Source organism: Zonotrichia leucophrys, chromosome 4A (assembly GCF_028769735.1).
Source record: "Zonotrichia leucophrys gambelii isolate GWCS_2022_RI chromosome 4A, RI_Zleu_2.0, whole genome shotgun sequence".
In the NCBI taxonomy this organism is placed as follows: domain Eukaryota; kingdom Metazoa; phylum Chordata; class Aves; order Passeriformes; family Passerellidae; genus Zonotrichia; species Zonotrichia leucophrys.
The window spans coordinates 14,234,894-14,256,922 of record NC_088174.1 but is presented as its reverse complement, the minus strand read 5'-3'; the positions used below and the strand labels follow the sequence as shown (position 1 = coordinate 14,256,922).

Sequence of the window (22,029 nt, the reverse complement as noted above, 5' to 3'; positions counted from 1 at the left end):
GTCCTGCCTTGCTCCCAGCTTTGCCTTTTCCTTCTCTCCTCACATCTGGCCAGATGTGGCTATGCCACTGCCACACCCTGAGCCTGCAGACCGTGTGCTCCCTGCTGGATGAGGGAAGGGCCAGAAGTGTGGATCACCTCCCAAATCCAGCTCTTGGAGTGGCAGTAGCAGACTCCTGCATCCAACAGGGAGCTTGGAACGGGCTGGTCACTCTGGCACAGCCTCCAGAGAGATCCCAGCAGATCCCAAGCTGCCCCATGGTCCTGCTGGGCTGGTGGAGGATGGCTCCTCTCTTCCAGGAAAGGTTTGGATGTGGCAGAGATGCTTCTCCTGCTCCTTCCTAACTCTGCCAATGGCACAATTCCCACAGAGCTGGTGGGACATCCATGGAGTGACTCTGCTCCACCACAGCCTCATCCTGGGATGCTGCACCTCCACTCTCCATCATGGTGGCTCCAGGGTGTGGCACAGCAAAGGGACATTTCCCTTCCTCCATCCTTCTTTAGGCTGCCTGGAGAGGCCGGAATTTCATGGATGCACTGTAAAAATCAGAGCACTTGGGAAACCTCACAAAACAGGCCTGAATTCCTAAAAAAAAATTAAAATAAAATAAAAAAATCATTTGGGAAATTCCTTGAAGCATCATGAAGTGGAAAGGGAAAAAGTCCTGCAAAGCACAATGAAAACTTTTTTAAATCACCAGGAAAATTTCTAGAATTCCTAAGTTGAGGAATCTCTAGAAAAAGGCGGAAGATTCTGAGAAAAGTCCTTGGCTGAGGTTTCCTGGATGGAGAAGTTTCTCAAAAGTATTTGGAGAATTTCATACCGATATCCTAGACTGAGGAATTTCTTGAGAGCCCTTGTGGGAGTCTTGGAATTCATTGGGATGCTCCTAGACAGGTTGCAGATAAGGAAATGCCAGAAAACTTCCGGGAGAGAGAAAACTCACGGGAAAAATGGAAGATTCTGGGGATGTTTCTAGGTGGAGAAAAGTCAGGGAAGCTCTAGGGCATTCCTTGAAATATTTCAGATTGGAAAAGGCTTATGAAGCTCTTGAACATTCCTGGAGATGTTCTAGATACAAGTAATGAGAAATTCCTAGGAAGCCTTGGGTTGCAAGAAGTGAGCGTGCCCTCCCCAAATTCACAGGACAAAACCCGTAGGAGCTGTTGTGCTGTGGATCCCAAGAAAGCTCCAGGAATTTCCCAGGAGGTTCTGGGTGAAGGACTCAAGCATTGTGCCCACCCTGATTCTCCTGACTTTCCATCCCAGCTCTGGCAGGATTTGTTTGGAGCTGATCCTGTTTTTCTCACGGATGCAGAGCTGACCCTGCAGATCTGATCTCAGGGTGGTGAGAAGTCTCCACTGGTGACAATTCCCACAGCTCCATGAAGCCACTTGGAAAAACATCAAATCCGTTATCCAAGGATCCTGTTGTCAATTTTCCCCTTCCAAACCTCTATACCTTTAAGTTATTTGTCTCTTAACCCCCTTTTTTCGTGGCTCATTTTAACTCTCTCCACACAGGTGTTATCCCAAACCCTGGATCAATGTGATGCTTTCCCCCACCATAGATCAGTCAGAGAGGGAACAGATGAAGGAAAAAAAGAACATTTCCCCTTTTGTTCTCTTTCCTCGCTCCAAGAATTCTTAATATTCCACTTGCCTTTTTTGACTCTTGCTAATCATGGCAAGGAGGCCTTCAAAGGTGCTCGGCAGCGTCTCGGAGATCTCGTTAAATCCCAATAATTGCTGATACGGAGCCGCAGAGCGTGGCCGGGTGGGGGAAAAGCTTTTCATGTTCATTACTCTGCAATTATGAGCAGGGAAGTTCATCTGCCATTTTATTGCTCTGCTCCATACGATCATTCCATTCCCCTGCAACTCCTCGGTGCCAGGAGTAATTTGGAGCCGCTCCAAAGTGCTTGGCTCTGCTCTTCCCTCTCTGCATCATTTTGGGGGGCACCAGAGGAGGCTTCTGGCCAGACTCCTGTGGGACCTTGTTGAAAGTCTTCTCTCCTGCACAAACAGGCTGCTCCGCAAATCCTGCCATCCTCAACCAGGGATTAACATTCCCATTTATCCCTGGGCTGCTCTTGCCTCACCAGCCTCGGCTGAGTGACCTTGCAGAGACCTTTTAGAAACCCCAAATATTGCAACTTCTTTGCTCCAAGCCTTGTCCAGGAGCTCAATTACTCTAATTAAGGTCGTGTTACAGCACAGCCAGTGTGGACACACCAGCCCCAGGACTGCCAGGGCTCGGTGCTCATCCCACTTTTCTCCTGGAGGCTGGAGACTTGGCAGGTCTCTATCCCAAGCAGTGCATGAGCTGAGTGACCTGGAAATTCATGGACACCTTCACCTGCTGGGGCAGGAGGGATGATCCTTAGAACCACAGAAACCCTCTGGGACTGTGCAATCCAACCATGTCCCAGCACTGCCAAGGCCACCACTGACCGTGTCCCCAAGTGCCACATCCACATGGCTTTGAAATCTCTCCAGGGATGGGGACTGTGCAAGGTCTGGACGACCCTTTCCATGAGGAATTTTCCCTGATAGCCAAGTAAACCTGCCCTGGCAGGACTTGAGGCTGTTACCTCTCATCTTGTCCTTTATTCCCTGGGAGCAGAGCCTGACCCCTCTGACTGCTCCTTCCTGTTGTGCAGAGCCACTTAAGCCTCCTTTTCTGAAAACTGAGCGCTTCCAGCTCCTTCAGCCACTTCTGATGCTCCAGCCCCTTCCCCAGCTCCATTTCCTTCCCTGGACATCCTCCAGCCCCTCCACACAGCAGCACAAGAGCAGCAGAAGGTGGAGAGGGATTGGGAAAAGCTCTTTGGACTTGACAAAAGCTCTCGAGGTGCTGCTGATGGCCCTGGCTCCTTTGGCCAACACCTGCCAAGGTCAGACAACTGGAAGGAAAGGGGCGGCCAAAGGGCCTCTTTTGATCCAGTTTTCCCCCTTGTTGAGTGAGGAGTTTGATGGGAATTGGGTTAAAGTAAACAGAGGAGTCCCTGCAGGGCTGGCAGGATCCGCTGGGTTGGCGCTGCCCCGGACAGGAGGACGAGGCGTGGGATAATTCCCAGCATCCATAGGATGTTAGTGTTCAGACTTCATCAATAAGACTCTTCTCCTGCGGCTCCCCAAAATGTTTATGGAAGAGATACAGGAAGGGAGGAAGATCAAACCTGCTCTGGCGAGGCCTTGCTGGCTTTATCTGTGGTTTATGAGGTGACCAGACCTTGGCGGCTCTGTTTTAACTTGTTTTGATCTGGCCGTGCTTTATGACGATTATTCTGAAATGTTTTGACAGGCACGAGCCTCACCCGTCTGGGCTGCTCTGCTGGGAGTCCCGGGGCAGTGCTCCCACAGCTTTTCCATAAAATCCCAAAAATTCCCGGGGGAAGATGATGCCCATCCTGAGGATGTGGCACCCGTGTCCACCTGGGAAGGCTTGACTCACTCACAGCCCTTCCCTCTGCTTGGGGTTTGCTGGTAGCGCCTTTCTGAACTTTGGGAATGGTTTTCCAACAGATGTTTGGGCTCTCATGTTGCGTTTTTGGTTTTTCCCCCAAAAGTCTCTCTCGTTTGCACACATTTAGTACTTTTAGTTAAAGAATTCCCAGCTGCAAACCACATTTCTTGGAGGATCGTTCCTTTGTGTTTCCAGTGAAAATGGGAACATTTCAATAAATCATTCTTGGGTTCTTTTTAAGTTTTTTTATGGCCAATGCTTGGAGCTGCTGGCTGGATTTGAGGACAAGTCAGATGTGCCCGTCTGGAGGGTGCTGGGGCGAGCTGAGCTGGGCTCCCAAGGCCAAGGGAGATGTGGGAAGATGCTGGTGGTTCCCAGGGATCAGCAGGATTACATCAGAGGCAGCATCTTCCCACCTCCTGTTTACAGTCCTTCCAGTCTGGTCTCCATCTCAGAGACCTCAGGAGCTGGAGCCTGGAAATAATCATGGAATCACAGGAAATAGTCATGGAATCTCGCATGGTCTGGCTTGGAGGTCGCCTTAAATTCCATTGTGTCCCACCCCTGGCTGTGGACAGGGACACCTTCCACTGTCCCAGGCTGCTCCCAGCCCTGTCCAACCTGGCCTTGGACACTTCCAGGGATCCAGGGGCCTCCACAGCTGCTCTGGGCAACTGCAAGGGCTCTGAGCTCTCCCTGGAGCCTTCTCCTCTCCAGGTGAGCACCTCCAGCTCTCCCAGCCTGGCTCCAGAGGGGCTCCAGCCCTCAGAACAGCTCCATGGTCTCCTCTGGACTCTCTCCAGCAGCTCCAGGTCCTTTTTGTTTTGGGATGCAGCTCTGCAGGTGGGGTCTCACCTGATCAGGGCAGAATTCTCCCCTCTCTACTTCCCAGCCAGGATCAGCCCAGGTCTCAGGGGGTTCTGGGGTCCTTGGGGTCTCAGCAGCCTCCAGCCTTGAGCTGGTCCTGCTGGGTGTGCCCACCCTGCTGTGGAAGCTTGACATTGGCTTATCCCTATCCAGGATCCTGATTCCTACTGGGAATTAGGGATGTGCTGCCCTCAGAGTGGCCTCTCTTCTATTCTCACCTCTGATGGACTAAACCTGCCCCTCCTTGCCATTCACCTCTCAGGGCTGGTGTGAGGGATTAGAAAATGAGGGTAAAATTACCTCCTCCTAATTTATGCAGGATGGGCCCAGGTGGAAGGAGGATGAACCCAGGTGGAAGGGGCTCAGGTGGAAGGAGGACGGGCCCAGGTGGAAGGAGGATGGGCAGGCCGCGAGCTGAGGCCGTGTTTGCATCTCTGTGGGTGTTTTCTTCATTAAAATGCTGTGGGAAGAGGTTGCCTCGCCTGCCTCTGTGTTTGCTGCTCCTGAGCTGGAAGCAAGAGCCCTTTGTCAGGGAAGGGGTTTGGCAGGAAGGGCTTTCTGTGGGCTGCCCTTCCAGGGTGTGTGGGCACTGGCCATGGGTACCAAGGCTTTGGCAGGGCACTTTTGGACAGTGTGGGTTTGATTTGGGCCACCCCGATGGTAAAGCTCAATGTCCCTTTTAATGGCCAAAGCCCTCTCTGTGCCTGTCACCTGCATTTCTGAGCCCATCTCTCTGAGGATCCCTCCATCCCCCTTATCTGCTGTGGGTGGTTACTGCCAGGAATTATCATCTGCCTCAGAATTGCTTTGATCTGTTGCTCCCGGAAAAGGAAAACACACGTTTTCTCTCTTTATTTTATTTTAAGCATCGTTTATCAGCCTAGCAACACCTTTAGGTGAAGGGGCGTGTGGGCAGGGCCCCCAAACCTCTGAGGAAAAGGCTTAGGAGCCCCTGGAAGGATGGGATGGCTTGGGATGGGGGCAGAAGGGACCCCCTGTGCCCCTCAGCGTGGGAGGTTTCACACAGCCGGGCATCCATGGGCTCCTGATGCTCTCCCGATGCTCTCCCAATGCTCTCAGTGCCTTCAGGCAGGATTTGTGCCCTGGACGTGCCTTGGAGGCAGTGCTGAAATGGATGCTGCTCACTGAGCTCCTTAATTGCTTTTAGTTGTAGACTTATTAAAGAACAAGATTTAAATAACGTCAGGGGGAGGAAGGAAAAAACACCTCAATAAAAACAAGCTGAAGGAGCGAGAGGAGAAGCTTCCCGTGGTGCCGAGCGGGAGCTGCCCGGGAGGAGTCATCAGCAAAGGCTTCCAGGTTTCCTATTTTTCCTCCAAATCTGCTTTGAGTTTAGGCAAATCCCCGAAGATTGCCCATGAATAGTCATGCGGGAGCTGCCCTTGCCTGTGCTCCAGCCGCTATCCCCAAAAAAACCCAGATTCCTGGCAAAAAGGAGATGAGAAAAAGCACCCAGGTTTTCCTTGAATATTCCTCATTATTCGGGCAAGGCTTGCAGACACTTGTGCTGAGATCTGATAGGAAAAGATTTGCCCAATTATGGAATGGAAACGGTGCCGGGGGTCGCAGCCAAGGGGGAGGGAGCGGCTGCCGAGGCCCAGCCCGGGCACGACGCCCCTGCCAGGCAGGGAGAGCTGCCCCTGCCCCTCCTGGCACAGCCCCGCGCGTGTGGGTGTCAAACTGAGAGGGAAAAAACCATCCCGAGCACCTGGGGGAAATCCAGCAGCGAAAAGGAGCCAAAACACAGAGGGAAAGATTCCCTTGATCACCCCTTGGTGCGCTCAGGGGTCGGGGAATGGGAGATGAATCCCAGGTTTGCCCTGAGTGATGGAGGCAGATCAGAGGATTCATCCCAAGAAAACACCCTGGAAAAGGTGTTGGGAGAGGGATTTGTGTCTCCTTGGGATGTTGGGATCATGGCAGGAGGTGGATGAGGGTGCTCAGGAACCCAGCACCAACCAGTGGCTCTTGGCTCGTCCTGGGGCTCTCAGTGGGATAAAGGATTCACCCAGGGCTTGGAATTCACTCCAAATTGCCTCATCTTTGCTTGGTAGGAAAGACCTTTTCCCCAAGGAATTTTCCAGAAGCTACTCTGGACGTGGATGTTGGGATTTCAAATATCAAAGGAACAAAGGGCCGTGAGTCACACGCTTCTTTCCGCTGCATCCGATAATTCCACCATCCATCCCCTTTCCCTGGAATTCAGTTTTTTCAGTGAAAAAGCAGGGGGAAAATGGGTCAGAGAGGAGGAAGATGAGAAAAAAAGGGGTGAAGAATGAGATGGTGAATGAGGAGGAAATGGAGGAATGGGATGCTGGCAGAGCAGGAGCTCCTGCACCTCTGGGTTTGGGGTCTCATTTCTCTGTGCTGAACCCAAAACTGCCTGGTCTGATCCCAGAAATTCTTTTACCACCTGAAATGGGGGGAAAAAAGGAGAGCAGAGATGTCCCTTGTCTCTCAGAGATGTCCCTGGGCCCGCAGAGGGTCCCTTGTGTGCCCAGGGTGCCCCTGAGGAGCCGGGAACGGGAGCCGGAGCCGGGGATGGAGCGGGAGCAGGCGAGGAAGGGGCTCGGCCGCACGGGGCCCGTCCCTGCCGTAGCTGCAGCTCGTTAAAGTCTGGCTGGAGGCGAGAGAGATCCCTCGATAAAGATGTGAAGCGAAATCGAGGGTAAGTACAGTAATCTCCCAACTTCCCACCGGGGTGTGAGCGCCCAGGTTGTAAATAGGCTGGAATCAAAGACTCATAAACCATGCAAATTGCTCCGTGTGTGTTTGTCTGTCTCCTTCCCATGTCTTTGCCCCTCACCTCCTTCCTCCGAGTCTCTATCTCTCTATCTCTCCTCTTTCCATGAGCTCTGCTCTGCTCCCGACGAGCCTGTTCGGGCGAGGGAGGGACGCTTTAAAAGGCATTTTTGTGGTTCTGGGCAGCAAGTCAAAAAAAAAAAAAAATCTGCTTTTTTTCCCCCCCTGCCACCCTGCCCCCCCCACCTTCCCATTCCAGACTCAGGGACACGTCACCCCAAACCTCCACAGCCATCAAAATAAACATTAATTAAGATATTTCCAGTGATCTTCACTGTCACAAATTACCAGCCCCACAAAAGCAGCACTACAACTGCTCAGGATGTTCAGTTTATCCCTTTTTGTGATTGCTGGGAGATAAAAGTGAATTTCTCCACTTTCTTCTTCTGCCTTTCAGCCCATCCTGCTCTGCACAGGGAGCCTTCAGCAGCACCACGGGGCTGAAAACATTCCCAAAACCTGCACGGAGTCCGAGTGGGAATCACGGAGCCATGATCCACCTAAAGGGGAGGATTACAGAGCCTTGTGCTCTGTGGGAAGCTGGGATCCCCTCCTGGGTGCTGGGGGTTGGGATGGGGTGTGGGAATGTGAGGATGCAGGGATGTGGTGGTGTTGGGATGTTTGGATTAGGGGAGAAGGATGGCAGGGAATGCTGGAGGGTGGGGTGAGGGGATTCGGGGCATTTCAGGATCCAGGGAGGCAGGGATGCAGGGGCACAGGATGCAGGGGCACAGGGATGATGGGAAGCACAAGCGCAGATGTGCAGGTGTGGGGATGCAGGGGATTAGAGGGGAGGCAGGATGCAGGGGCACAGAGAGGTAGGGATTTAGGATACAGGGATGCAGGGGCACAAAAAGGGATTTAGGGGCACACAGATACAGGGATGCAGTGACACAGTGACAGGATTGCAGGGATGCAGGGGCTACAAGTGTTTAGGGGTGTGTGGGTGCAGGACTGAGCATGCAGGGATGCAGGAACACTGGGATGCAGGGCACGGGGATACAGGAGCGCAGGGCTGTGGGACTGCAGGAGTGCAGGGCAGCAGTGAGGGGTCCAGGAGCGCTGGATCTCCCTGTCCTGGCTCCCGCAGCCGCCCGGGAAGCAGCGTGGGCCGCCCGGAGCAGGCGGGCTGCCAGGAGCCGGGGCTGGCAGGGCAGGGTGGGGAAGCAGGAAAGGGAGCCCCGCTCCTCCTCCCCTCGGGGAGAGCTGTGGCTCTCGGCGGGAGGCTTGTGAGTACACACAGACTCTCTGGAGCCTCCCATGTAAATCCTGGCAGGACGCAGCCAGCTCTGAGCTCATTCACGTGAGATCACCGGCTGGTTCGGGGCACGAGGTGGGGACGAGCCGGGAGCTCTGGGACCCTGCCCCGGGGGCTGCCCGCCGCTTGCGAGCTGCGAGGAGAGCTCAGCACATCCAGCCCCTCTCCCTGCAGGTCGCTCTTACAGCAGCACCGTGCCCGTGTGGCCGCAGACAGCACTCCCCAAGCTCTGCAGACAGCTGGCAGGAGCCTGCTGTCACAGCCGGGTGCTGGCTCTGATCCTGGCATGGGACACTGGGGATGGCAGGTGTGACACTGGGGATCAGCCCTGGCACTGGGGATGGAAGGTTTGGCACTGGGTATCAGGTGTGACCCTTGGGATGGGAGATGGGACAATGGAGGAGGCAGGTGTGACCCTGGGTGTGCCAGGTCTGACCCTAAGGACGGCAGGGCTGGCACTGGGAATGGAAGGTGTGGCAATGGGAAACAGATCTGACATTTGGGATAAGAATTGTGACCCTGGGAATGGCAGGTCTGACTTTGGACGTGGAAAGTGATCCTAGGGATGAAGGTCTGACACTGGGAATGGCAGGTCTGACCCTAAGGATGGCAGGACTAGCACTGGGAATGGAAACTCTGGCACTGGGTAACAGGTTTGACATTTGGGATGGGAGTTGTGACCCTGGGAATGGCAGGTCTGACCCCGAGGATGGTGAGTTTGACCCTGGGGATGGAAACTGACACTGAGGATGGAAATTGCGACACTGGAAGTGGATGGTCTCATCGTAGGGATGGCAGGTGTGGCCCTGGGGATGGAAGATCCGGCTTTGGGAATAGCGGGTCTAATGCTGGGGACAGCAGATCTGGTCCTGGGGACAGCAGCACTCGGATTTTGCCCCCCGGTCGAGGAGCAGAGGCCAGGGCAGTTGATGGAGCAGCCCCGGGAGCGGCGATGCCTCGGGCGCATCCCTGGGCACATCCCTGGGCAGCCGCGTGTCCCGGCACAGCCCCGGGCTCCGGGCACTGCCCCTGGGGCAGGACACAGCCCCGGGTCACCTCCTGCTCCTCCGCCACCTCCACCGCTTTTCCTTTGGTGTCGGAACCCTGCGGGAGCTTTGTCTGCCGCTGCCACTTCCCCCGGCCGCTGCCGCTCCAAAGAAAACAGATCCGTGTGTTTGAAAATCTCAGCTTACACAGCATTCCTCCAGCTTCTGCTCCTTTTTGGGGCTTCTCCTTCTTTCCCTGGCTTGCTGACCTGAAAATGCACTTTGTGCTTTCCCTGGGAGAGGTGGATGAGGAGAGCTCCGGCATAGCTGCATATTAAACCCCTCGGATTTTCCCGAGGTGCCGCCGCCGCTCTCCCGCTCCAACAACTTTTTAATCACTCGCCCCAGATAGACCCGATTACATTTATTTTTTTTCCCCCCTCGAACAAAACCACGGCTTTTCCTGTGCTCCTTTCTGGCCGTTTAGGCCCCTTTCATGTCTCCCCTGGCTGTGGAAGGACGGCCGGCCCCGCACACCGGGATAGCGGCGGGAATTTCAGCGGGAATTCCAGCGACAAGCTGCTTATCTTCGCTGCCAGGTCATTAACGAGCTGTGGTGCCTTTTGCAGGTCATTAAGAGGGATGTTAAGGAATGACCTCGGCGGTGTCCCCTTGGATATTCCCGCCTCCTCCAGCAAACTTTGCATAAATGGATATATTGCTACCTCATATATATACATATATATACCTCATATATACATATATATACACACCTCATATATATATACCTCATATATATATATACCTCATATATATGTATATACCTCAGATATATATATAAATTTATATAAACATGTATAAATATACATATATAATCTATTAAAATGCAAAAATTCCTTTATCATGTATAAATAGATAAAATCTAGATATAGCCACCTATAAATATATACTATATATATATACACACCCATATAATACATATATACCCACATAATTGCATATATATATATATACATCTACAGATATATATTAATGTGTATATATATATATACACACACATTAATATATATCTATAGATGTTTCTTTTCCCACCATATTCCTCCTGTAATCTCCCACTGTGCCGTTCAGGGCTGCTCCTTCTCCAGCCAATTTGAGGCATTCTCCTGATATTTTCAACAATAATGGTCAAAGAGCTAAAGGCAGCTCCCTGGCACGTCTCACCCCTCATCTTTGTTCTTACAAGAGTGAGCTGATTCATTTCTGGTGGGGTTTTTGGGATGCATTGCTTGATTTTCTGGGAATATCAGGATGCTCAGAACCCCTCTGTTTCCCTCTGTCCATGCTTAGGGTGGCACCAGCTGCCTGCCAGGGATTTTTCTTGTGTTTTCTGTTGCTCCTTCCCTCTCCCTTTGTCTTTGCCAGGGCACAGCCCAAGCCATGGATTTGCTGGAGATGGGGAATGATGTGTCCTGTCTCAGAGAGCAGCAGGAAGGCAGAGCCAGGAGGGAATTCAGCCTCTCTCACCCATTTCTGTGGCCTCATTCATTGAAGCCAATATTCCTCCCTTCCCAGAGCTCGGGAGGAAAAGGAGCTGCTCCAGTGAGGATATTTAGGATTAAACCTCTACTCCAGTTCCATTAAAGCTCATGATTAAAGTGCTGGGCTCCAGACAATGCTTCCCTGACTTCCCAGCTGCTCCCCCAGCTCCCACTTTCCATCTCCAGCCCAACCCCTTTTCAGCCACCTTTGAATTTTCCCCTTTCTTGCAGGGTTTTATTCTTTCCCTTTAATTTTTTTTTTCAAACCCCAAATCCATGAGTGGCCACTTCTGCAAGCGATAAAAATCTTATTCCCTGCCTTTGGATTTTTTTTTTCCAGGCAATTGTAGCTTGCAACACCTTAATTATCGCGGCTCTGAAAACCGGTTAAAGATTTTAATACTTCCTTCCCCAGCCTATTATGCAGCGACTTCTCAGCCCCATAAAATGTTCCTCTGGAGCCCCATGGCCTCGTGCTGCTGCATTTCCCTGCTCCATCCTTTCCCCACAGATTAAACACTCCCAGCTCTCCCCTTGGGGCAGGTGGGAAGCGCTCGGATTTCCAGGTGGAAAATGGGGCTTTTTTTTTTATTTTTTAATTGAAATCCTATGACACAGCCAGCAAAAATGTTGCATCATTTTAATCAGGCAGCACATCTGCAGAAGGTGCAAGATTCCCGGAGCCTGAGCGCGGGAATGATGGGATAAATCACGGGAATCCTTGACATCACCTTCATTGCTGGTTTTGATGCTGTGATTTCTCGGCTTCCCTGGCACCCATCCTGCCTGGCTGGCTGGTATTCCATGGGTGCGAGGCTCTTTGGATGTCTCCATGCATCCCAGAAAAAAAAAAAAAATTGTGGGTCCTTTTGCGTTGCTTTTTGGGTTTTTGTTCATTTATGGGGGGGATTTTTTAGTTTTTTGGGGTTTTTTTTTGTTTTGTTTTGTTTTTGTTTTTCATTTTATAGAAATTTGGGTTAATCACGAATTTTGGTCCCGTCTCTGCAGGGCTCCTTGTGAAAGCACTTTCCCGGGAGAGGGGCTGTGCCTCTGCCAGGGTGTTGGGGATCCACGTGCCAGCCCGGTGGGATCTCCTCCCTTTCATCCTAAAAAACACTTAGGGGGAATATCTCCCTGGTCCCACGGTGCCTGTGGGATGAGAGAAGTTTATTCCCCACCGATGTTTTATTTAGGTGAGTTTTAAATAACTCCAGCGCTTTCCTGGGGGAACCATCCATCCCCCGGATTTCTGCACTAAGCACTTTTTCCTGGTGTTCAGCCGAATTTCTCTTTTTCTTTTTCTTTTTTTTTTTTCCCCTCTGTTTTATCCCATTTCTCTTTTTATTTTTTTTTTCTTTCGGCTCAGAAATTTCTCAGGTAATTTAAATGTGAAGTGGCTGTGGAATACATTGGGCTGCAGCTCATCACTTGATGAGGGGCTGATTGGGCTCGGAGAGACTCTGCCAGCAGGGAGGGAGGTGGGAGAGCCGGGAATTTTGGGAATGATGCCGGGTGTCACCGGTCCAGTCCTTTTAGAATGCAGCAGGTAGGGGAAAATTGCCCAGATTATACCCAAAAATGTTTTAATGAGGTTTTTAGGTGAAGAGAGAGGAGATGGAAGCCAAGAGTCCAGATGTGGGGAGGGCACAGCAGGAATTGTGGGAGGGAGATGAGGCAGCTGCTGGGTCCCAAAAAGGTGAAGAATTTGGGAATTCAACAATGTCCTTTCTTGTCCCTCACCATTTGCAGGTGAGGACGCTGGGTCTGTGGGTGGCTCTTGGATCCCTCATGGAATGGGAGCCTGGAGCAGCACCCCAGGATGGAGCTATGTGGGAGCTGAGTGCCCCAGAACTCATGACATCCACATGGGAATGTCCATGGCAGCCCCAGGAAAAGGGAAGGGACGTGGAAATCCCATTAACTCCTTGTGGAATCACAAGGATCGTCCGCCATAGCTGGGATTTTGGGCATGGATGGGGTTTGTGGTGCCCTGGACCTCCTCAGAGCCCCCCAGGATATGGATTCCTTCCTTCTCCCACCTGGAGCCCAGCCCAGATCCCGGTGTCGCGGGTGCACCTGAGGCAGGGAACTGCTTCCCATTTAATTTATTGGGTTTTTTACCCCTGAACCATCCAAGGAATTGCCCTGGTTGGTCACCACCAATTCCTTCTCATGTCTGGGTGTGAAAATCAGGTGCTCTGCTTCCCTGGGCAGGTGTTTCCTGCTGGGACAGCACCAGGGGGGCTGGGAAGGAGCTTTCCCACTCTCCCACCCCTCCAAGGGGTCCCACTGCCCTGGCTGAGCCCTGCTCCCGTTCCACGGGGCCTCTCCCACCTTGAAGTGTTTGGTTTGGTGTCCCTGGCACATTCCAGGCAGGGCAGAGGCCACAATCCGGGTTTTTCCTGGTGTGCCAGGTGTGGCTGTGCCAGGTGTGGAGCTCTCCATGGGGAGGTGACCTTTGGAATCTCCTGCCTGGCTCAGCGGTGCCTGCCTCACCTGCTCCCTCCCCCATCCCGAGGATCCACATCCCCCACGGGGTCTGATCCCAAAGTGTTCCCAAAGGGATCCTGGAGGGATCCTGTGCCCTCCTGGCCGGGAGGGGCGGGGTTGGGCATCCTCCTCCTCCTCCTCCTTTCCAAAGGATTCCCGCGCTCCCGAGCCCCACCTGAGCCGGAGCCGGAGAGCGGCATCGCCATGGCAACGGGGCTGATGGCAGCCGGGGATGGAGGGGCAGGAGAGCGGGAACGGGGAATGGGAACGGGCAGGGAATGGGGCAGGGAGAGAGGGAATGGGCAGGGAACGGGCAGGGAACAGGGAATGGGCAGGGAACGAGCAGGGAGTGGGCAGGGAACGGGCAGGGAACAGGGAATGGGCAGGGAACGAGCAGGGAATGGGCAGGGAATGGGTGGGGAATGGGCAGGGAGAGAAGGAACGGGCAGGGAATGGGAAGGTTATGGGCAGGAGGAGAAGGAATGGGCAGGGAGAGAGAGAATGGACAAGGAAAAGGCAGGGAGAGAGGGAACGGGCACGGAATGGGCAGGGAGAGAGGGAATGGGCAGGGAACAGAGAACGGGCAGGGAATGGGCAGGGAGAGAAGGAATTGGCAGGGAATGGGCAGGCAGAGATGCAATGGGCAGGAACGGGCAGGGAATGGGCAGGGAGAAAAGAAATGGGCAGGGAATGGGCGGGGAGAGTGGGAATGTGCAGGGAATGAGCAAGGAACAGGGAACGGGCATGGAACAGGCAGAGAATGGGTGGGGAGAGTGGGAACTGGCAGGGAACAGGCAGGGAGAGAATGAATGGGCAGGGAATGGGCAGGGAGAGCCAGAAATGGGCAGGGAATGAGCAGGAGGAGCGGGAACGGGCAGGGAACAGGGAACGGGCAGGGAGCCGTTAGGGAGAGGCCATGGAATGGGCAGGGAGAGAAGGAACAGGCAGGGAGAGAAGGAATGGGCAGGGAGAGCCAGAAATGGGCAGGAACAGGAACGGCAGGGAACAGGAAGGGCGGGAACAGGGAACGGGCAGGGAGAGCCAGAAATGGGCAGGGACAGGAACGGCAGGGAAAAGGGAAAGGGCGGGGAACAGGGAACGGGCAGAGAACGGGGAATGAGCAGGAAACAGGCAGGGAGAGAAGGAACGGGCAGGGAATGAGCAGGGAGCAGACAGGGATCCAAGGCCCCTCTCCCAGAACACAACCAGGCGCTCAAATATATTTAAAAATAAAAAATCATCCCATTTTTGGATGCTTTTCCTCCTCATCCCTCAGGTGTTTCCCTCTCATTTGGATCAGGATGGCTCCAAGAGCCCAAATCCCTGTGCCCAAAGAGCCCCACACCTCACGTGCCACCCCCAGCTTGGGGTTTTCATGGAAAAGATGTAAAAATCACACTTAAAACCTCCAATTTTAATAAATTTTAATAATATGGAGCCAATTTGACCCTGATTGTATAATTTCTTTTATTATTTTCTCAATGGAAGCGGAACTGACTCTGTCATTTTTTTGAATTTTTGATCTTTAATTTGAATTATTTTAATAAAAACTGAAGGGACTCGGGGGGGTTTTGGTTTATTTTTGTACTCCAGAGTGACTTTTTTGTTTGTTTTTCAATTTTCTCAACACAAATGAAAGCGACGCCAAAATTTGTTGGTTTATTTTTGTAACAGAAAGGAACTGACTTGAGGGTTTTTTTAAAAATTTCCTTAATAAAAAGTGAACAGACTCAGGAGGGGGTTTTATTTTATTTTGTTTTTATTTTATTAATAGAAATGAAACCAACTCCAAAGGGGTTTATTATTGTTCTTGTAATAGAAAGTGAAGTGACTCCAAAGATTTTCTTAACAGGAAGCAAATTAATTCTGGATTTTGGCTCCTTCTTCCTCATGGCCCAAATGAAAAAAATTCAAAAATTACAAAAACTCCAAAAAGTCCAGAGCACATTAAAAAATTGCCACAGAAATAAAAACACACTTTAAATAAAATTTTATTTAAAATTTTATTTTAACTTCAAACCCCCTCAAAAATAAAAGACATTTTTAAAAAGCTAAAAAATTAAGAAAGAGAAGTGCAAACAATTCTGGAAATAAAAAAAAAATATTGGAAAAAACTTCAGAATACTGAAAAAACAAGAAAACGTGGAAAAAAATTTAAGATATTAAAAAAACCAAAAAAACACCCCAAATCTCCCAAGCTTTAAACCCCCCCCTAAAAACACACGCAAAAAAAAAAAAAAATCAAGAAGGTTTTAGAGCTTTAAAACTGAAAAAACCTTCAAAAAATAAAAAAAACCTTCAAAATTTAAAAAGAAAATTAAAAATGGCAAAAACTTCAAAATACTTTAAAAAAATCAGGAAACTGAAAAAGACATAAAAAAGTTTAAAGAATCAAAAATTGAGAAAAAAATTAAAAACCCTGTAAAAAGGTAAAAAAACCCTCCAAATCTTTAAAAAAGCTGGTAAAAGGAAAAATATTTTTAAATGTTTAAAAAAGTCGAAAAGTTTCAAAAAAATCTTTAAACATAGTCAAAAAAGTCTGAAATTGCTTAAAACACCCTTAAAAAAGCCTCAAAATAATTTAGAAATTTTTTAAAAAAGACAAAAAAGTTTTAAAAACTGAAAAATGCTCAAAAATGTAAAATAAAGTAAAATATTTTTAAAAAACTTTAGGAAAAAGCCCCAAAATATTGAAAGATCTTTTAAAAACCGTTTGAATAAAAGTAAAAATATTTTTAAATCTTTCAGAGACCCTCCAAAACATCGAAGAAGTTGAAAATATTTTTGAAAAAAATGGGGAAAAATGAACAAAACCTTTGAAAAACCCTGGAAAAAATAAAATAAAATAAAATTAGAAGAAGTAATTATTTTTTAAAATTAAAAATGTAAATACTCTCCAATCCGCTGGAAAAGAAGCCCCAAAGCGGCGGAACGCCTTTACCCCGTCCCAACTCGGAATTTTTGGGAATTTTTCAGTCCCGCCGCCGCTCCGGGCGCTGCCGGCGGCGTCCGCTGGGGGGCGCTGCAGGATCGCGGCTGAACAGGAGGGCGAGGCCAAGCGTGGCGCGCAGCGGGGGGGCTGCCGGGCTCAGCGGGGATGGGCCGGGCCGGTGCTGCGCCCATACCGGCGCTCTGCCAGCTCGTCCCCAACGCTGTCGCCTTTTCACGTCCCCCCGGTAACCCGGTAGCAACGGCGGGCAAGCGGGGGGGGGCGTTAAAAAAGCAAAAATCCTCCGCGCTCCCCTTAAGAACCCACAATGGGCGTGCCCTCCCGCAAGGCCCTCCCCGCTCCGCTCAGCCATTGGCCGTCCGTTCGGGCTGTCCGCGGCGCTGCCTGCGCGGAGGGGTAGAGCGGCTGCCGCGGCGGGCGGCGCCTCAGTCGGTGCGGGGCGGGCGGAGGCGGCGGGTGGGGAGCGGAGCGGGAGGAGGCGGCGGCGGAGCGTGATGGGCGCCTGACGCCCGGCCCGTCCCGCCGCCGAGGGACGATGGCGCGGCCCCGCGGCGGGCGGTGGCTGCTGGGTGTCCTGCTGGCCCTGTGCCGCCTCGCCGCGCCGCTCGCCAAGAGCCTGGAGCCGGTGTCGTGGAGCTCCGCGAACCCCAAGTACGTGCGGCGAGAGAAGGGGGGGGGTCGGGAGGGACGCGCCTCGCACCCCCCGCGGGGGAAAAGGCACCGAAACCGCGTTCTAAATGCGAATTTAATGGAAACAGCGAGGTTTTCAAGGTAAAATCGCGCCTGGAGGCTGCGGGCGGCGGACTGAGCGACCCCCGGCTGAGGACGGACCTGCGGCGCCGCGCTGCTTTTCGTACCCAAAAAAAAAATCTCCTTCCCTTTTTTTCCCCCCGTTTTTAACTATGCTTTTACTTTTCGCAGCTTTTCCTCTCTTGAAATCCGTTTTTGTTTTTGAAAACCACGTTTTGTTTCTTGATTTTTAATTTTTTTTTCGTTTTTCACGTCTCGTTTTTTTTTCTTTTTTCTTCCCCGGATCGCTGCTTCCCTTCAGCGTTTGGATTTATTACCTTTTTAAAATTATTGTTGTTATTTTTTCTGCGTTTTCTCATCCGAAATCAGCCGCGGAGGAAAGCGAGGGGATTCGTTCCGCCCCCACCTCGGGCTGGGTCCGAACAAAGCGGGCGGTGGGGCTGCTCCGCCTGTAGAGCCACCTAAATTCTATAAATTTATACATTTTTATATAAATCTCTGGATATGGACGCGGCTGCCGTGTAGGAACAATATGAAGGGCGAGGATGAGGAGGAGTGGGGGGTGTTTGGTCACCCCTACGTCGGGGCTGGTGGTCAGGATGGGTCGGTGGCCCTTGCTCAGCTTTATCTTGTAGATCATAGAATGTTTATTTATCTTACTCCTTTCTCCCTTCAAAAAAATTCCTGCTTTTAGCCTGCTGCTTTTTTTTTTTTCCCCCACCACACTTCTCAAGGTAAAAAAATAACCCAAAAATAATCCAAAGAGTTTTTGAGGGTTGGAAAGAACCGAAACAATTTGGACAACCTTCCTGCCTGGACACGTATTCCAACCAAATGTTTATTTCCTTGGTTTTTCGGTGGGGAAAAAGGAACTTTTCAGGCACACTTTGCGTGTCCCCAGCTCTGGACGTGCCGGGACGGCGGCTCCGTGGCTTCGTTCTCCTCGGTGTGTTTTTCCTTTCCTTTCTTTGGGAGTTGTGTCACTTGGCTGAGAGCAGAGAGAGCCTTTTCTCTCAGGAATTGCCCCGCTGGATTCGTGAGCTTGGTGAGGGGCAGGCAAATTGCTTCCAGAAAATAGAGTTTTTATTTGGGAAAAGGCAGCTGGAGGTGGAGGCGGCTCCGGCTTGGTGCTGGAGGATGCCATGTCACCCCTCTTCCCTTCCTTTTCCCTGGTTTTCCTTAAGTTCCTGAGCACTGGGAAGCTGGGAGGAGGCCATGGCCATTGGCTGGCACATGGGTGACACTCCAGGACTTCCCGCCGAGCCCTGGAGTGGTGGCCTTGGAGATGGGGTGCCCAGGGAGAGCTTGAGGGGTTCCTTGGTGTTCCCGAACTGGGAGCTTGTTGGTTTTCTATTCCCAGTTTTTGGGGCTCAGCGGTTTCTGCCTTTGGTTCACGCCTAGTTCTGGGCTCAGAGGTTTGTCCGGGTTTGGTTTTCCCCCAGTTTGGCTCTCGGTGGTTGCCCACTCTCAGTTCCCCCTGAATTCGGGAATTGTGGTTGCCTACCCTTGATTTCCCCCAGTTCAGAGATCCAAGTTTGTCTGCTTCCAGTTTTCTCCCAGTTTGGAGCTCGTTGTTGCCCACTCCCTGTTCTCCCCAAATTCAGATCTTGGTTTTTGTGTGCCCTTGGTTCTACTCCAGTTTGGAGCTTGGTGCTTTGCCACCCTCAGTTCTGCCCCGCTTTGGAGCTCGGTGCTTGCCCGCTCTCCATTCTCTGGGAATTCGGAGTTTGGGAGTTGTCTGCTCTCGGTTGTCCGTGGATTTGGAGCTCAGAGGTTGTCTGCTCTGGATCCAGCTTTCTGGGAATGTGCCATCCCGTGTGGGGCTGCTCCTGTGGCTGCTTCCCCATCCCTGTATCCCCACAGGGACTGGAGAGAGTGAGAAGCGCCCGAACGTCGGCGTTTCCACCCAGAAATGGCTCTGCCAGGACATGCACAGGCAAAACCCATGGAAGTGTTTTGCCTCAGTGGGGACTTTCAGGGCCTGGCTGTGATCCCACTCAGATCCCTCCAGTCTGTGCCCCTGTGGAGCAGCCCCGGATCCTCGTGTCCGGGATCCGTCTTTGGGATCCGTCGCTTTCTTTCCCGGCTCCGAGCTTTGCCGGCTGCGTGGCATCGGGCAGAGCCTCCTCACGGCCGCTCCCAGCAAACCCAGCTGAGGAAACCAGTCTGGGGTTAGTGCTGGGCAAAGTCCGGCTCCAGCTGGAGGAAAACTCGTGCTCTTGGTTGGATTGGGATTATCTTCCAGGTAGATCCATAAAAACCCTTCGCCACTGTACTTGGGCTTCCAAACCCCTTCCTGGGGCAACGCCGGGGCTGTGCCAGCCCCCATCCCATTCTGCTGAGCTTTAACTCTTGTTTTTAGAGTAAAGAGAGCTAAAGCCTTTAAAAATAACACAGCTAAGTGGAATTTTCCAATGAATCCGAGGAGCAAGCGTGGGGCTCTGGGCCCGGCCAGCCTCAGCACGATTGCTGTAAATAAGGAAAATATTTTCCTGCCCTTTCTGGGCAGCTGGGAGCTGTGGGCTCCCTCTCCACCAGCGAGTCTGGGGCTCCTGGTGTTATCAGAGGGATGCTGATAACACATCTGATAGATGGAACGATTTCCTAATCGAGTTAAGTCAGGCTTAAGCTGTGTGCTGGCTTGGGAAGCCCAGGTCGGCTCCTGGGTGTGCGTCCCAAAGCCAGCGGTGAAATCATCACTCACTTCCCACTGTGAGGATGCTGGGGCTTGAAAGAGAAAAATTAGGCCCAGGAATGGTTTTGTTGGAAAAAGTGATAATTGTCTCAAACCTGTGCTTGGGATGAGCTCACCCTCTGAGTGAGCTTTCCCTGGGATGCCTGTAGAGTTCTTTGGAAGGGGGCTTGGAGAGGCAATATGGCTTTAATTTATTCCATCGTGTCCAAGGGGGGCTTTGGGGAAAGTGCTTCTGGGATTTACTCGTCCCCTTTGCTGCGCAGCCGGGGGGCGGTGGGAGCGTGCTCTCCTTGGACAGCCGGGAATTGCCAGAGGAATTCTGGCTAAATCCTTTCTCAACTCCCTCGGCTGTAATTTGGGAGAAATATTGACCCTGGTGGGCTCCTGTACCGGCCGTTAAAGGGAAACATTCCTAATAAAATATGGTTTGGAAAATTCATTTCAGGCTGGAATTCGCCTCCCCAGAAAGTATTTTAATAAGGAGGTGGGGGAAATGGGACACATCATCCACGCCGCTCCGGAGAACGCCTCCTTTCGCCTCTGCTTTTCCCTCTTTCCCTTCCAGAAAGTTTTGCTCAGTTCCAAACTTGTTAAAAACCAAATAAATGCATTTATTTAAGAAAAAAAAAAAAGGTGAGGGAAAGAGGAAAAAAAAACCCAGACAAAAGTCTAATCCTTCGTGGTATTTTTATTCTGCCTTTAATGACATGATGGTGTCCCATGGAATTCTGTCAGCGCTGGGGTTGAAGCCTGGCAGATCTTTGCCTCTTTTAATGCCTTTTTACGAGGGACAAAGTGCTTGTGGGAAGGCTGTTTCCGAGGGGAAAGGCTGGCCTGGAGCTCTGGAGCAGGGGGCTCGCACTTGTCGGAGCAGATGGGATGGAATTACGGGAGCCGTGGGCGCGGGAGGCGCTTCGCAATGTCAGGATTTAGGCAATAGGGAAAACTCGCTGCTTATTTTTAATTAAAAGTAATTTCTGACTTGTAGACACTCCTCCTTCCTGAGGCTGAGAGGTGGAGAATGGGTTTAAACTAAAAAGATGGGAAGTTTAGGTTGGATATTGGGAAGAAATGCTTGGCTCTGAGGGTGGGGAGGTACAGGCTGCCCAGAGAAGATGTGGCTGCCCCATCCCTGGAAATGTCTGAGGCCAGGTTGGACGGGGCTTGGAGCAACCTGGGCTAGTGGAAGGTGTCCCTGCCCATGGCATGGAGTGGGGCTGAATGGGCTTTAAGGTCCCCTCCCAACCTAAACCATTCCAGGATTTATGATTCTGTGTTCCCATCCAGGATCCCATATCCCGTATGTGCACCCTGGCCGTTACAGGGCTTTGCTTTATCTCCGAAGGCTGGCTTGGGCAGAGCAAGCCTGAACAGCCTGCTTTCCAATTGGAGCTTCCCTTTGGAATGGGGGGGACTCTTTGCTGGGTGCCAGGCCTTTGGGAGCCCTCCCAGCTCCTGCTCCCCACAAGGCAGAACCCTCCGTGCCCAGCCCACGTTTCCCCGGAGGCGTTCTCCCTCTGCCTGTGCCAGGGGGAAAGGAGCACCCAGGGCTCCTTGCGGGTCGGTTGGGAATGACTTCATTAACTTAAATTAAAAAAAAAGGGAAGGCAGGGCTGCGGCTCTTGCAGTAGCAGGGTAAATACCGCTGGATTCCATAAAATGGATTTAACTGCTTCCTTTAAAAGAAAAAAAGAGCCGTGATGGGGTGGCTGATTGATTGTAAAAGGAGCCGGAGCTTTCTCCGGAGCAAAACAGCTGCTGCAGCTCCTTGGATCTGCCTGGCAGTGGGGCTGGATAGGGCTTCCATGCCAGTTCTGACTGGTAAGGGCTGGCAGGGCTGCTTTCCTCCACTGCACCTGAGCTCCTGTGTCGCTTTGGGGTCTAAGCTGTTCCCTTGAATCCTCCTCCCAGACGGGCTGGATGTGGCAGGGCAGGATGTGCCTGTGCCCTCAGTGGTGTGGCCAGGTGGGCTGGGGGTCCTTCTGAGCAGCTTCATGAGGTGTTAAGGGGCTCCCCCAAACAGTTTCACTGGGGGCTCAGGGGTCCCCCCAAGCCCTGTCCATGTTTTTAGAGATCGTGGGGATCACAAAGAGCCGGAGTGCACGAGTAGTCACTTGCATGACGTCCTTCAGGAGCTTTTTGGATTGTCCCCTGTAAACCAGAGGCTTAGCAGTGGGGATGATCCCTTGTTTCCTTGTAG

General features: G+C 51.7%; 1 protein-coding gene across 1 annotated transcript in view; it reads left to right on the top strand.

The window, feature by feature from the left end:
* The first annotated feature begins 16,832 nt into the window (after positions 1–16,832).
* The window catches only part of EFNB1 (ephrin B1), a 47,274-nt gene continuing 42,077 nt past the window's right edge, over positions 16,833–22,029 (top strand). The window contains exon 1 of the mRNA XM_064712649.1: positions 16,833–17,035. Coding sequence (XP_064568719.1) covers positions 16,920–17,035 — 116 coding nt within the window. The 5' untranslated portion in view covers positions 16,833–16,919. The remainder of the gene's footprint in view (positions 17,036–22,029) is intronic.